Source organism: Neomonachus schauinslandi, chromosome 10, assembly GCF_002201575.2.
Source record: "Neomonachus schauinslandi chromosome 10, ASM220157v2, whole genome shotgun sequence".
NCBI classification, from domain to species: domain Eukaryota; kingdom Metazoa; phylum Chordata; class Mammalia; order Carnivora; family Phocidae; genus Neomonachus; species Neomonachus schauinslandi.
Genome location: NC_058412.1, coordinates 64,546,743 through 64,561,227, shown reverse-complemented (window position 1 = coordinate 64,561,227; position 14,485 = coordinate 64,546,743). Strand labels below are relative to the sequence as shown.

Genomic DNA, 14,485 nt, shown 5'->3' with positions numbered 1-14,485 from the left:
ATCGGGCTCCCTGCTCTGCGGGAAGCCTGCTTCTCCCTCTCCCATTCCCCCTGCTTGTGTTCCCTCTCTCGCTGTGTCTCTCTCTGTCAGATAAATAAATAAAATCTTTAAAAAAAAAAAAAAAAAAGAGTTGGACACTTAACCACCTGAGCTACCCAGGCACCCCTTATATTTCTTTTTCTGTGAATTGCCTGTTCATGGCCTTCAACCATTTCCCTACTTGTTTGCTAGTCTTTTTCTTAATGATTTATAAAAGCTCTTTCAATATGGACAGTACATCTTTGTTAAATACAAATACAGAATATTAAAGGAAATATATTATTTCCTAGTCAGTTGACTTTGTTTATTGTGATTTATTTTCCTGTACAGAATTTTAAAATTATATGAAATCATGGTTCCTGGATTTTGCAAAAAAAAGAAAGGTTTTTCCTAATATTTTGATAAAATCTTCCATGTTTCAATTTTTTACAAAACATTTAAGGTTTTATCACTTGGAACTTATCTGTTACAAAGGAGTGTGGCGGGGATCTCATTTCATATTCTCTAAGCAATCTCACTTATGCTCATGGTTTTTAACCATAACCTATAATGTTGATGACCTAAAAACCTCTCTCTCCTGCCTGTTTCTCTTTTCTAATAAGCCCTAGATCTGTACAGCCAATTTGCCTATTGGACATTTCCAGTTAAATGTCCCCAAAGCACCTTATATGTATGTACATATATTCAAAATGTAATCACACCCAATAAGTCCTTTTTGTCTTGCCTTTCTTATCTTGGTTGAACGCAACTAAGACACTCATGCCAGAATCAACACTTCTTTCCTCATTTCCTATATGAAGTTACAAAGATCTGATAGCTTGTCCTTTAAATTTTTTTATAAAGCTGTCCTTTCCCCTAAATACTGTAACATCCATTGCTACTCCTTTAGTCCAAGTCCGCATTATTTCTTGCTCTGACAACATTCTCCCTGTCTGGTTTCCCCAATTTTAGTCTCTCCCCTCAGTTTTCATTCTCTCCCACTTCATCCTCTAGGTCTATCACCTAAGCTGAAAAAAATTACCAAAAAGAAAAATCAGATTCAAATCACACTATTCCTGTACATAAAATTCTCCTGAGTTCCCCATTATCTGCTTTCAGGAAATTATATTTATTTATTTTTAAAGATTTTATTTATTTATTTGACAGAGAGAGACACAGCGAGAGAGGGAACACAAGCAGAGGGAGAGAGGGAGAAGCAGGCTCCCCGCCGAGCAGGGAGCCCGATGTGGGGCTCGATCCCAGGATCCTGGGACCATGACCTGAGCCGAAGGCAGATGCTTAATGACTGAGCCACCCAGGCGCCCCATGCTATCAGGAAATTTTATACATGTTCTTTGGTCAAAATCATTTGGGAAATAGTGCATATCCTGTTCCTAGAGATTCAGAATTCACATTAGCATATTAAAGTTTATTTAACTCCTATTAAATAAACCTGCTTAATCCTGCTCAAATGTACTTTAGAACAGAATGATTTTTTTCTCATGGTATACAATAATCAACATCCAGCAGGAACACTAGTCATAGAATACTGAGTTGTGAAATATTAGCTTTAAGTTCAAAATAGGTCCTTAACATAACAATGACCTTTAAAATCTGGTCCCAATTTATTACTTAGTTTTTTCAAATACATTTCAGAAACACACCATACTGCTTCATAACTTTGCCCATGTTGTTCCTTTCACATGAAATATGGGCCCTGCTCCTAATGACAGATCAACTACTCAGCCTTTAGAACCAGATGAAATGTTGCTGTCTCTATGGAGCTAATTGCCTTCAACCTAATTCTTCATCCATATTGTACATATTTATGTTACCTATCTGAATTTATCTTCTTGATCTATTAGTATGTTTTTCACACCTGTAAACTTTTTAGAAAATGGGTACCATTTGTATCCCTGAAGCAAGACAGTGCCTGATGTGAGGAATGATAAGCACTCATGTGTTTGAGTTGAACTGCACACCTTTGTTGGCTTTTCCCACAGGACTTGACATTCATTCTTGTCAAATTCAATTTTTTTCTATTTGGCTTCTTATTTTTTATCTTATTGACATTTTTTTAGAGATCAAAATTGTCATTTAACATATCAGTCACCCATTCTTTTTTAGCAGTATCCTTTTTATCAGCAGGCCAGTGTTCTGAGTCAATTCAGTAATAAAACCATTGATAGGATTTAGAAGGAAACATCCTCAGGCATTCCACTCGACCAAACCATCCTACTGATCAGATTCGCTTGTTTCCTCTACTCATGCTTCAACCAGTTATGAAGGTGCATCTATCATCCATCTCAATTTCTGTATCATTTACAGAAAAATCATGAGCTGCCAAGCTGACTCCAGATATATGGCATAGGCAGCAACCCCCCTCCCAGCTCCAAATCTGGTAATGTTTTCCAAAGTGGAACATTATTTTACAACAGGATTTATTTCAAATGAGTCCCTTCTGGTCCCTTCTCTTCACAGCCCCCTCCTTCCTAAAAATACTTACAAACCTTTTTTTTTAATATTACCTATTTAAGAGTTTTATCAGGGGTCACTGTCAAGTTCACTAGGTTATGCTTTACAGAAAATACCTTACTTTCTTTCAAAATTAAGAACTTTTTGTGTCCTTAGTATACTAGTTTCTGATTTTTCAAATACTGCCAACATTGGTCAGTTATCTCATCCTGAAGTTCTCATCTTTACTTAGGTTGGGTTTTTGTCTAGAGCAAAAGATCTGAATTCATTTAAAGTAGTTAAAGACTCTCTTATGATCTCTTTTTATTTTATCTTTCAGTTCACCTTTTTGAGAGTATGTTGTGTTTTCCAATGTGAAAATGTAAGACTGATTGAATGCAAGCTCCACCAGGACAGGGACTTTGTTTCGTTCATCACTGTGTCCCAAGGGTTTAGGTCAATGCTTGGAAGAGGGGTGGCATCTAGTAAAGATTGGTTGAATGAATGCATGAAGGTGAAAACAGAAAAAGTATTTTACCAGCAACCTTAAATACCAGCTTATGTTTTTCTGGCACTGAACACAACTAGAAAAGTACCTTTAGGGTTTTTTTGCTTTGGCTTAAGTTTTCATCTTTCTAGACAGTGTTATTATATATTCCCATGATTCTTTTATCTCATCCTTGGTTATAGTATCCTATCTTTCTGTTTTTCTGTACTATAAATGTGTGAACTTAGAGGGAGCTCCTTGTAGGCTCTTGATTATCTTTAGGTTCCTTTTCTCTTTCTTCTTGAACAGCATCGTTGGTGTTCCCTTTTGGTGTTTCAAACTGAGATATTATACTGAACCTCTTACAGTCTTTCTTCCTAGAACTCTGTGTATCCTTCTGTGGGTGGTATTGTTCTTCTCATGCCTTGCAAATTGACTGGAAGATTACATGGTTACTTTACTTTACAGGTCCTAAATACTTATTCTTGCTGGTCCAAACTTTGTTGGTGAATGGAATCAACTGCAGAGCTCTTTACCTTTTAGAAGGTGAGAAAGCCCACTGATTACCAAGGTAAGTAAATAATTTTAGTGTTCTCCCTTTTGCCAAAGATAAGAATTCTAGTAATTATCTGTATAGTTGAAGCTGTACTTTGTAACTATCTTGCTCTGGCCTGGTTTGGTAATCTGTAATCTGACTTCTCCAGGTCTTACCAAAATCCAATTTTAAAGAGATCTTATATTTTATACTAATCAAATACAGATAAAGCATTAGTAGTTTTGACACATAACTTTACCTGCGTCCATTAATGCTAAACTTCCACCACATGCAGATGCCATTGAAGATGATCCTATAGAAACAAAAAATACTTGCTTTTTAATATACTGATTTTTTAAATGTAGAAAACTATTACTATTGGTTATTTCCTTATAAATATTCAGTATTCTTCTTTTTAAAAGCAATTAAGGCAAGCTCTGTTAAACCACAAACTATAGGACTACACAGTCCAGTATGATAGTCATTAGGTACATGTAGCTACTAAATTTAAATTAATTGAAATAAATTCAGTCCCTCAAAAACTGCATAGCACAGAGATAAATTCCATCATCACATAAAGTTCTATTGGACAGCAGTGCTATAGATTCTAAGAAACCTCCCAGAAAAACCACCATGCCTCTTTTGTTGCTTAATCAGAAGGTAGTTAAAGATACAGGCTCTGGCTCTCTCACTGGACCCTAAGTTATAGCCTAGTCACACCCTTTAGAGAACAGAAAGTCTCTAGTTTAAATTCAGAGGATTTTTGTTGTTGTTGTTGTTTTTAAGTATCTGTGACCATCTCTGTGACCTTTCTGTCTCTAATGGCCATACCTTGCCTTGACCTAGATACTTAATTTTAATTTCTATTTGATCTTTTAAAATATATTTTTAAAAGATTTTGAGAGAGAGAGAGAAAGAGAGCATAAGCAGGGGGCGTGGCAGGTAGAGGGAGAAGCAGGCTCCCCACTGAGCAAGGAGCCCAATGCGGGACACGATATCAGGACCCTGGGATCATGACTTGAGCCAAAGACAGATGCTTAACTGACTGAGCCACGTAGGTGTCCCTAAATTTGATCTTTTAGTCCAGCCTCTCTCTCTGTGCTGTCTACTTATATCTGTGATACCTGATAGGTGTCCCCTGCCTAATGTGTCACTCTCTTTTGGCTCTTTCTCTCTTGAAGCTGGCCTTGCTCTATGGTTTCTAAAAATAAACAAATAACCCCAATTGGATCTGTTATAAAAGATACATAAAGAGAAATATTTGTTTTATATTGCTTTCAAAATATCTCATTAGCTACGAACAGAGATTTAGATAATATATGATTAACTAAACACATTTTTCTTTTGTCATGGACTTGGGCACTGTGGTAATAAGCATAATGTAACATTAGTTATGGAAAGTTAAGAATATAACAGGGAATTCTGGTCTTTTGACTAGAGGAAAAATTTATTTTAATATCCTACCATTTGACTCTAGGACTTCAGATGTTACTCTTATTGTGAAAGGAAAATCCTTGGGGATAACAGGATACAAAGCTCTCTCAGCAAGAGCACCTAAATTAGAATAGAAAATAATAAGCATAAATGTACTAAGTCCCCATAAGAATACAAGAAAGTTTATAGATTTGTACTCACCATGCCCAAGTTCTCTTCTATTCACACCAGTGACTTTGCCAATTTCATTAGTGGCATAAGGAGGAAACTTAAAAACAAACAAAAACAGATACATAAACAGCTGACATGGAAAGATCTAAGATATAGTACCAAAATGATAAAAGAAGTTACAAAATAGTAGAATCCCATTTTTTTTAAAGTTCATTTATATACACAGAAAATGTCTGTATATCTGAACTATACATCAAATTACTAAAAGTAACTATTTCTAATGTGTATTTGAACCAGAGTGGGAAGTAGATGGTTATGGGGATTCACAACATAAATTTCTATAATGTTTAAATTATTAACAATGTTGAAATATTATATATTTACAGTAAGAAAAATATATACAAATTTAAAAATGCACATTGAGGAAACAGATCTTTTCCAGTAAGGGTTTTCTTTTAGTCAGAGGTTGCAAACTACTTTATTTGACCAGTACAGTGTCTCAAAGGAATATGACTTAGTTCAATCATTTAAAATAATGGGGGGGGGCGCCTGGGTGGCTCAGTCGGTTGAGCGACTGCCTTCGGCTCAGGTCATGATCCCAGGGTCCTGGGATCGAGTCCCACATAGGGCTCCCTGCTCTGCGGGGAGCCTGCTTCTCCCTCTCCCACTCCCCCTGCTTGTGTTCCCTCTCTCGCTGTGTCTCTCTCTGTCAAATAAATAAATAAAATCTTTAAAAAAAATAAAATAAAATAATGGGAAATGTCCCATAAAATTTGGAATTCCAGTTTCTCTAACAAAATATTTTTAAAAAGGAGTAATGGTAAATGAATCTTCAAGCCTCTGGATCTAGCAGTCAATTTTCAGGATTGCAGTCAATTTTTAGGAGATAGAGAAATTTGTTGGATTGCACCACGAGTGTGTACTCAACAACACCCAGACTGCAGGTCAAATGGCTCTGGGACTTCAACAGACAGACTGAAAAGAAAAGAACGTATTGGAGACCTATAGATTAAAAGAGAAATATCAAATTTTTAAAAAATGGACAAGATTACAGTGTCTAGGGAATGTACACTAGAAATGCAAGGAAGTAATTACTATAAAATTTAGGAGAGTAGTTACTTTCAGGGAAAGAAGGGTGTTGAGCCTGGGATGAAAAGCATGGAGGGGTTTCAGGGGTGACTGGGAACATTTCTACTCTCTGATTTTGGTGGTGGTTATAAGGGTCTCTGCCTTATAAAAACTCATTATGCCATCCTTTGTTTTATAACATTTTCAGTATCTGTGTTTTATTTTTATTTTACAATAAAAAGTTTTTTAAAAATGAAATGATGTAGCAATAACAGCCCATATCCTTTTACTGCCCCCTTCCTTTACTTCTGTTGCCAGTAATCAGCTACAGGTACATTTTTCACAGCTGCCCTTTTTATTAATTTTTTAAAAAAATTTTATTTATTTATATGACACAGAGAGAAAGAAAACAAGCACAAGCAGGGGGAGTGGCAGGGAGAGGGAGAGGGAGAAGCAGGCTCCCCACTGAGCAAGGCGCCCAATGTGGGGTTCGATCCCAGGACCCCGGGATCATAACCTGAGCTGAATGCAGACACCAACTAAGCCACCCAGGCGCCCCCACAGCTGCCTTTTTTAAAGACTGCCATCCATGTGCTGTGCAGCTCATGACAAAGGATATGCTTTACTCATTTATAATTCCTTTCTGGCTTCTGCAGCATCTGAGTATATGCAGAACAGGATATTTATAAGGGACTCAAAATCTGTGAAAATCTCCAGGTTTCTGTATATTCTCTATTAATTATAGTATGCTCAACAAAATTGAGATGTTGGGATTCTGGGCAGCCAACAATGGTCACTCAAAAGTGAAGTGACTTGCTACTTTTACACTAGCCTTCCGGCATATATGCTCCAAATACTAAAATTAAAGTGCTTATATGTTGCATCTAGTGCCTTAGGACTTAGTTGTAAATGAGGTCAATCACCAACTCAATAGTTTCACATAAAGTAATTTAATATTAAATACCACAGAGTTTTTTTTTTTACTACTAATCAACTGAGTAAAAATATGAACATTTAAATGAACTAAAGGGAGGCGGTGATTTGTCATTTGAGGTATTTGAAAACCCCACTTTTGTTTGATACCAGTGAATGGGTACAACTTTTTCTTGAGTAAAATAAAATTGTCTACTATACTTTAACTTTTTTTTTTTTTTTTAAAGATTTTATTTATTTATTTGACAGAGAGAGGCAGTGAGAGAGGGAACACAAGCAGGGGGAGTGGGAGAGGGAGAAGCAGGCTTCCCGCAGAGCAGGGAGCCCGATGCGGGGCTCGATCCCAGGACCCTGAGATCATGACCTGAGCCGAAGGCAGACGCTTAACGACTGAGCCACCCAGGCGCCCCTATACTTTAACTTTTATGTATGATTCAGAACATGAATTAGTGATTGAAAACTATGACATTTCTCTAAATTCCCTTCTGCATGCAATAAAAGAACATGCCCAAATCCACCTTAACAGATATATAAAACCAGCATAGTAAAATGTTAATAGTAGAACCTAGGCAGTGGGCATACGGATATTCACTCTAAAGTTCTTTCAACTTTGCTATATCCTGAAAATTTTTCATAAAATATTGGGGATAAAATTTACCTTACCTCATAATGCAGCATGAAATTTTTATCTTTTATTCCACTATAAACAAAAAGCATAATATTAAAAACATCATATAGATACAAAAAAATAAGTTCAATAAGCAACTAAAAAAGATTTAAGGGGATTTTAAAAAATAATTACATATTAAAGAGAGTTGGTCTGAAATTGAAAACCAGAAGAATTAGAAGGATGAATGTCAGAGACAGTATTTTTTTCTGGGGTTTTATGAATGAATTTTATAGAGATTTAGGAGAACGATTTTGCTTCAAATAGAAATACTTAAATATTCTTTTTTTATTTTTAAAGATTTTATTTATTTATTTGACAGAGAGAGACACAGTGAGAGAGGGAACACAAGCATGGAGAGTGGGAGAGGGAGAAGCGGGCCCCCTGCCGATCAGGGAGCCCAATGCGGGGCTCGATCCCGGGACTCTGGGATCACGACCTGAGTGCAAGGCAGACGCTTAACGACTGAGCCACCCAGGTGCCCCGAAATACTTAAATATTCTATTTGTATACTAAGACAGTAGACAGTTATTTTTAAGCATTAGTAACTACTGAGAGACTCTTAAATGTTATGAACATATTAGTTAAATCTCAGAATTATGATCTTTCTCCCATTAGTATGTGAAATGAAGATCAGTAACTGAAATGATATAGGGGAGAGCAACCAGGAGATCAGACAGGCAAAGATTTTTTTCAGGGTTTGAAATGAGAAATGTTATGACTGTATCTAGAACAATGGGGAAAATAAGAATGAGAAGAAATACAATTCCTGGAAGCAGGAAACCAGACTTATCTTTAACTAAGGAAAAGACTGGCATATACAGGGTCTTAGCAAAAATAGTGTCCCTGTTGGGTGGGTGGAATTACAAAAGGCACCTTTCTGTACAGAGGCTTGAAAAAGTCCTGAGGTAGGGCTGAATCTGCATAACCATAAACCACAGTGTTGGGAAGAGAAATCTAAAAACCTGACTATGGAAGACTAAAGGAATAACAGATCTTGGTGACTAGAGAGGAGGAAATGGATCATTAGTGCAGTACCTGCATTTTACAAGATGAAACCAAAGGCCAGCATGGCTGACTGATATGTGCCCTCTCATTTACGTAGGTTACAGACCAAAGATTAGAACATAAAGAGGTACCCTGGCCAAGGCCAGTGCTCTCTTATGAAGCTGTGTTGCCTTTTAGAAGAGAAAGGAGTCAAAGTGAGGAAGGGCAGGGCAACCAAGTTTGGGCTCAGATGGGAATTTAAAATACAAAGTCTAAGAGCTCCCCTCAAAAGGATTATTACAATAACAATCTCGCCTATACACACAGCTGCATTGTCAATTTTATCAGATATGTGAAAAACAATTAGTGATGCTATCCTGAAGATACTGGGGGTTATCCTCATCAGTTGAGCAGTAGGAAGAGGGAGGCAGAGTCTTATGGTCTTCTGAGACCCTTACCAAGAGAAAGGGAAGCAACCCTGGTAGGCACTGAGCAAAGAAAAGAACTGTGGCTGATGCAGTAGTGCTGGTGAGGACTGTAACATAGATTCTCATCATCTGAAATCGATGAACAAGATTTTACTGCTGACTCTTTAGGAACAGAGAAGGAGAGCCAAGTATTTCTGAACATAAATTTCAATGTGACTTGGGTTTAAGTAAGGCTTTTTTTACTTATTAACAGCCTCCAGATTCTTTTTAGCAACTGAGACTCTTGCTTATGTATTTGCTCTCTTGTTTATAACAGAAAAAGCTATCCATATCTGTCCTGAGGAATGGTTCTAGAGACAGAGACTAAACTGAATGTACCCACGTTAAAAACACCTTAAAAATCACTATTACGTAAACAGAAAAATAAAGTACAGAGATAATTGGTTTAAAAAAGTAGTAATAAACAATAATATACTGTATGAGCTTCAATTATATACTGGAATATCATAACTAACTTTAAAACATAGCAAACATATGTTTTAGGACATACTAACATACTTTAAAACTTACCAAAAAACATAACTTACTTTATGGCTGTTATAATTCGATCTGACTTCATACTGGATTCTAATGAATCAAATGTAACAGTACAAAGCACCTACAATAATAAGAAAAAACCTGTCAGACTTTAATTTACTAACAATGAAGAGGAAAACTAAAACTATTTCAAAAACCCAGTTAGCTATTAAAGAAATGGGGTAAGTAAATTCTATACAAACCTTGCCATGCTACTTAATACAGTAAACATTTATTCATTCTATAAATATGAGAGTTATGTGCAAATCTCAATAATCCAAAGGTCTAACATCATAGACTACATATGTAAAGCACTGTATTAGAAGTACTGAGGGAGGACAGGAAGAGGAAAGTATGTTTGTAAAACCTGGCTATAAAGGAAGCCCCAATAAAGGTCCAGCCAGGGAGGGAAAAATAAAATAAGATGGGATCAGAGAGGGAGACAAACCGTAAGAGACTCTTAACTATAGGAAACAAACTGAGGGTTGCTGGATGGAGGGAGTGGGTAGGGGGGAGGGGTAATTGGATGATGGGCATCAAGGAGGGCACGTGATGTAATGAGCATTGGGTGTTATATGCAACTATGTATCACTGAACTCTACCTCTGAAACTAATAATATACTATATGCTAATTAATTGAATTTAAATAAAATTTAAAAAAATAAATAAGTAAAGGTCCAGCCAATAAAACTGCCTACTTAAAAAAAGTCCAATCTGGGGTGCCTGGATGGCTCAGTTGTTAAGCGGCTGCCTTCCGCTCAGGTCATGGTTCCAGGGTCTGGGATCGAGCCCCACATTGGGCTCCCTGCTCGGTGGGAAGCCTGCTTCTCCTTCTCCCACTCCCCCTGCTTGTGTTCCCTCTCTATGTCTCTATCTGTCAAATAAATAAACAAAATCTTTAAAAAAAAAAATCCAATCTTCTTTGGAGGAACATAATGTAATCCAAACTCAACAATGCATCATTCACAACATCCACGATACACCCTACAGAAAAATAGGAAATGGTAGCCATTCTCAAGAAAAAAAATAATGAGTAGATTGCCCCGAGCTAATTCAGATGTTGGATTAACAGACAAGGATTTTCAATAGCTCTTATAATTATGCTCAAAGATATAAAGAAAAACAAGTGGAAATTCTAAAACTTAAAGATACATTATCTTATGATGGAAAGGAGATGACAAGAGTCAATGAACATGGAGATGGATTAACAGAAATTGCCAAATCTAACGAACAAAGAAGGGGTGTGGGGTGGGGTAGGGAAAACATATCTTCAGGGACCTGTGGGACAATTTCCAAAGCATTAACATATATACTTACAATCTCATAAGGAGAGATAAGAGAATAAGGTAGAAAAAATATTTGAAGAAATTATAGCTGAAATCCCTAAAGTTTGTTGAAAGACACAAATTTACAGGTTCAAGCTCAGGAAACTCTTAGTATGATAAATATAAAGAAAAGTACACTTTTCATAGTTATATTGTTGAAAACCCAAACAGAAAGAAAATCTGGAAAACACCCAGATGAAGACAATAAATAGAAAACAGGGAGCAATGATTTGAATGCATCCTTTTTATAAGGAAAAAAAGAAAAAATAAAAAAAATAAAAAAGAGTGGAACATTCTTTTAAGTGCTAAAAGAAAAAAGCATCAGCCCAGAATCTAAATCTTGCAAAAAACATTCTTTGCACATAAAGGCAAAATAAAGACATCTTCAGATAAATAAAATACAAGAATTTGTTGTCAGAAGGCCCACAGGACAATAGTAAAAAAGGTCTTATCAGATTGAAGGAAACAATACTAGATGGAAACTTGGATCTTCAGAAAGAAATACAAAGCATCAGAAATTATAAATACATAGGTCAATAAAAAAGACTATCTTTTCCCTCTTAACTTCTGAATATACATGATTATTTAAAATACAAATTATAACACTGCCTTGTGGAGTTTATAATATGTAGCTGTAACTCATAAGACAACTACAGCATAATGTGTGAAGTAGTACAAAAAGTTAAGGATATATACTGTATTCTCTATAGTAACCACTAAAAAAATAATGCAAAGGTATAGCTAAAAAACAAAGAGACATATTAAAATTGAATTTTAAAAAATATTCAGTTAATCTAAAAAGAAGGCAAAATAGAAAAATAAAAAACAGAGGGGGCAAACAAAAACAAATAATGACAGGCTAAATTCAATCACATCAATAATTAAATGGAACATTAATGAACTAAACACTCTTCAAAAGCTGAGACTGGTCAGAATAGCTAACAGAAGTATGCAGGATATCTTAATGGAGTTATTTTTAAAAATTTATTAAAAGGCATAAAAGAAAACCTGCATCAAGAGTGATACTGTTTATTGAAAAGACTGTGATTTAAACTGTAAAAATAAAATTTCTCTCAAGTTAATTTATAAATTCAGTGCAATACCAATCTAAAGAAAGATTTTTTTCCCCCCCAGAACTTAATATAATACTAAAATTCAAATGAAGGAACAAATGTACCAGAATAGCTAAGATAATTTTGAGGGGCAGGGGAGAATAAAAAAGGGAAGATTTGCTTCTCATCTATTAACATACCTGCAAACCATAGTACCTAAAACAGTGTTACACTGGCCCAGGAAATTCACAGAACGATGGAAGAGAATATAGTTCAAAAACGTGTTTATAAACTTTGAATACAGATAAATTGACATTATAAGTCAACGGAAAAAATGAATTATTAGTAAATGTGTTGTAAAATTGGCTCACTCTGGAGGTTTTCATCTCACACCATATCTAAGAGTAAACTCCAAGACAGATTAATGGTCTAGTAGCTACAACTAGAAAGTTAATAGAAAAACTAGATGCCTAATTTTGTGACTTTGGGGGTAAGGAAAGATTTCTTAAATAAGACTTTAAAAACACAAATCACAAAATAAAAAAGGGAAGGATTAACAACATCAAAACTAAAGATTTCAGGTTCACTCTAGACAAAGTAGGCTACCACAAGCAAAGTTAAAAGGCTTATGATAAAGAGGGAGATAATATACTCAAATTCTGGTTACTGAAAAGGATTAATGTTTGAAACACATAAAAAAAACACTTAAAAATAGGAAGAAAAAAGGTTACAACCAGATAATTCACAAAAGAGCAAACCTGAACCAGGGCCACCATATTGCTCAAGTTCAGGGACACTATCCATGTGACAAGAGAGCCCTGGAGGGTGTGCAGGCCCCCAGGGTATGATTTATGCACTGACCACGTTGACTGGCTATGATATAAAGAGATCCTCAGCCTCACAGGGAAATACAAATGAAAGCAAGGAATACCACTTGGTCCCGATTTGATTGGCAAAATTAAAGTAGTGATTAATATAAGAAAAAGAAGGAGGTATAAAGCAAATACCATACACAAAACAATGGATACACATATGTGTTAAATATAAGAGAACAGGTAAGGGAAAAGAATAGGACTGAGGTACAGGCTAAATAGAGAAAACAAATGAGGGCCCTGAATAGACCAAAAATAGACAATATGCCATACACTAAATTTTGTGCATCAAGATTAAAAGAAAAATACAATAAAGATACCAGGTAATTCTAGAAAATGCAAACCGATTTATAGTGACAAAAGCAGATCAACAGTTGTCTAAGGAATGGGAGGGAAGCAGGAAGAAGGGATTATAGAGAGGCAGGTGGAAACTTTTGGGGGTGATCGATATGTTCATTACCCCAGTTGTATACACGGGAAAATCTATTAAACATACACTTTAAATATGTGCAGTTTCTTGGATGGCAATTATACCTCAAAAAAGCTGTTAAAAATATTTTTAAAAAATCAGGTATTAACAAATTCCATATGATAAAAATCTACAGTCTCTACATAATATACTTCTATTAGATCTAATTAAGCAACCCAGAATCAGCAATTATAGCGTTTTACATATATTACCTGTGTTTGTCCCCTCTGAAATAATGCTGATCCATGAAGAGTTTTAAACATATCTACCTCACAATTTATATTCCTAAGTGAAGTCAAATCTCGACCATCGCACCTATAGTAATAAAGAAGTATGTAAAGCAGTGTTCAAAATCAGAAATATCACCTATTATCTCTTATTCCTACCAGGAAGTTCTCAATCCCAATTGTGTATCGTATCACCTGTGGAGCTTTAAGAACTTTAAAAATAATACAGGTACCCGATCCCCACCCTAAATCCCACTGAATCAGAATCTCAGGTTGTGACCCATACACTTGTACTGTTAAAGAAGTTCTACAGGCAATTCTGACGTGTATTCAGGGTTGTGAAGCACTGCTCTACACATAAGTCCCATAGAGAAACAGACACACACTCTTCAAAACCCATTTATGAAATATCATAATTCTTTAATGTTCACTTGAAAAAACCAGTTCCTTGCTTTGTGCAAGTTGCCACTTTCAACGCAACTTACAGAGGCACATACTTCAATTCCATCAAAAAAGGGTATATTTACCTTTTGTATTCATTCAAAATAATACTTCTAAAAACTTCCTTTGCAACAACATTGAAGGATTCTATTATTTCATATGTATCAGCCTCTGGAAATTTTTCTATAGAAAGAAAGACAAACCAAAACAAAAGTTTTCTCTTTTTGGAAGATAAGATTTCTCTTCAATTCATTGTATCAAATCAGTTAACTATGGGAGTAAACCAAGGGAGTTGATACTGAACTATTTAGTCCTCAAGCAAACAAAGTAGATAAATTAAA

At 35.6% G+C, this 14,485-nt stretch overlaps 1 protein-coding gene across 1 annotated transcript in view; it reads right to left on the bottom strand.

Annotated features, from left to right (window-relative positions):
* Positions 1 to 14,485, bottom strand: part of PNPT1 (polyribonucleotide nucleotidyltransferase 1) — a 45,650-nt gene that overhangs the window by 11,048 nt on the left and 20,117 nt on the right. Inside the window, exons 12-18 of the mRNA XM_021701305.2 lie at positions 14,231 to 14,327; positions 13,689 to 13,791; positions 9,770 to 9,840; positions 7,764 to 7,800; positions 5,130 to 5,196; positions 4,959 to 5,048; positions 3,754 to 3,807 (exon numbers count right to left, since the gene is read on the bottom strand). Of these exons, the coding sequence (XP_021556980.1) occupies positions 3,754 to 3,807; positions 4,959 to 5,048; positions 5,130 to 5,196; positions 7,764 to 7,800; positions 9,770 to 9,840; positions 13,689 to 13,791; positions 14,231 to 14,327 (519 nt within the window). The remainder of the gene's footprint in view (positions 1 to 3,753; positions 3,808 to 4,958; positions 5,049 to 5,129; positions 5,197 to 7,763; positions 7,801 to 9,769; positions 9,841 to 13,688; positions 13,792 to 14,230; positions 14,328 to 14,485) is intronic.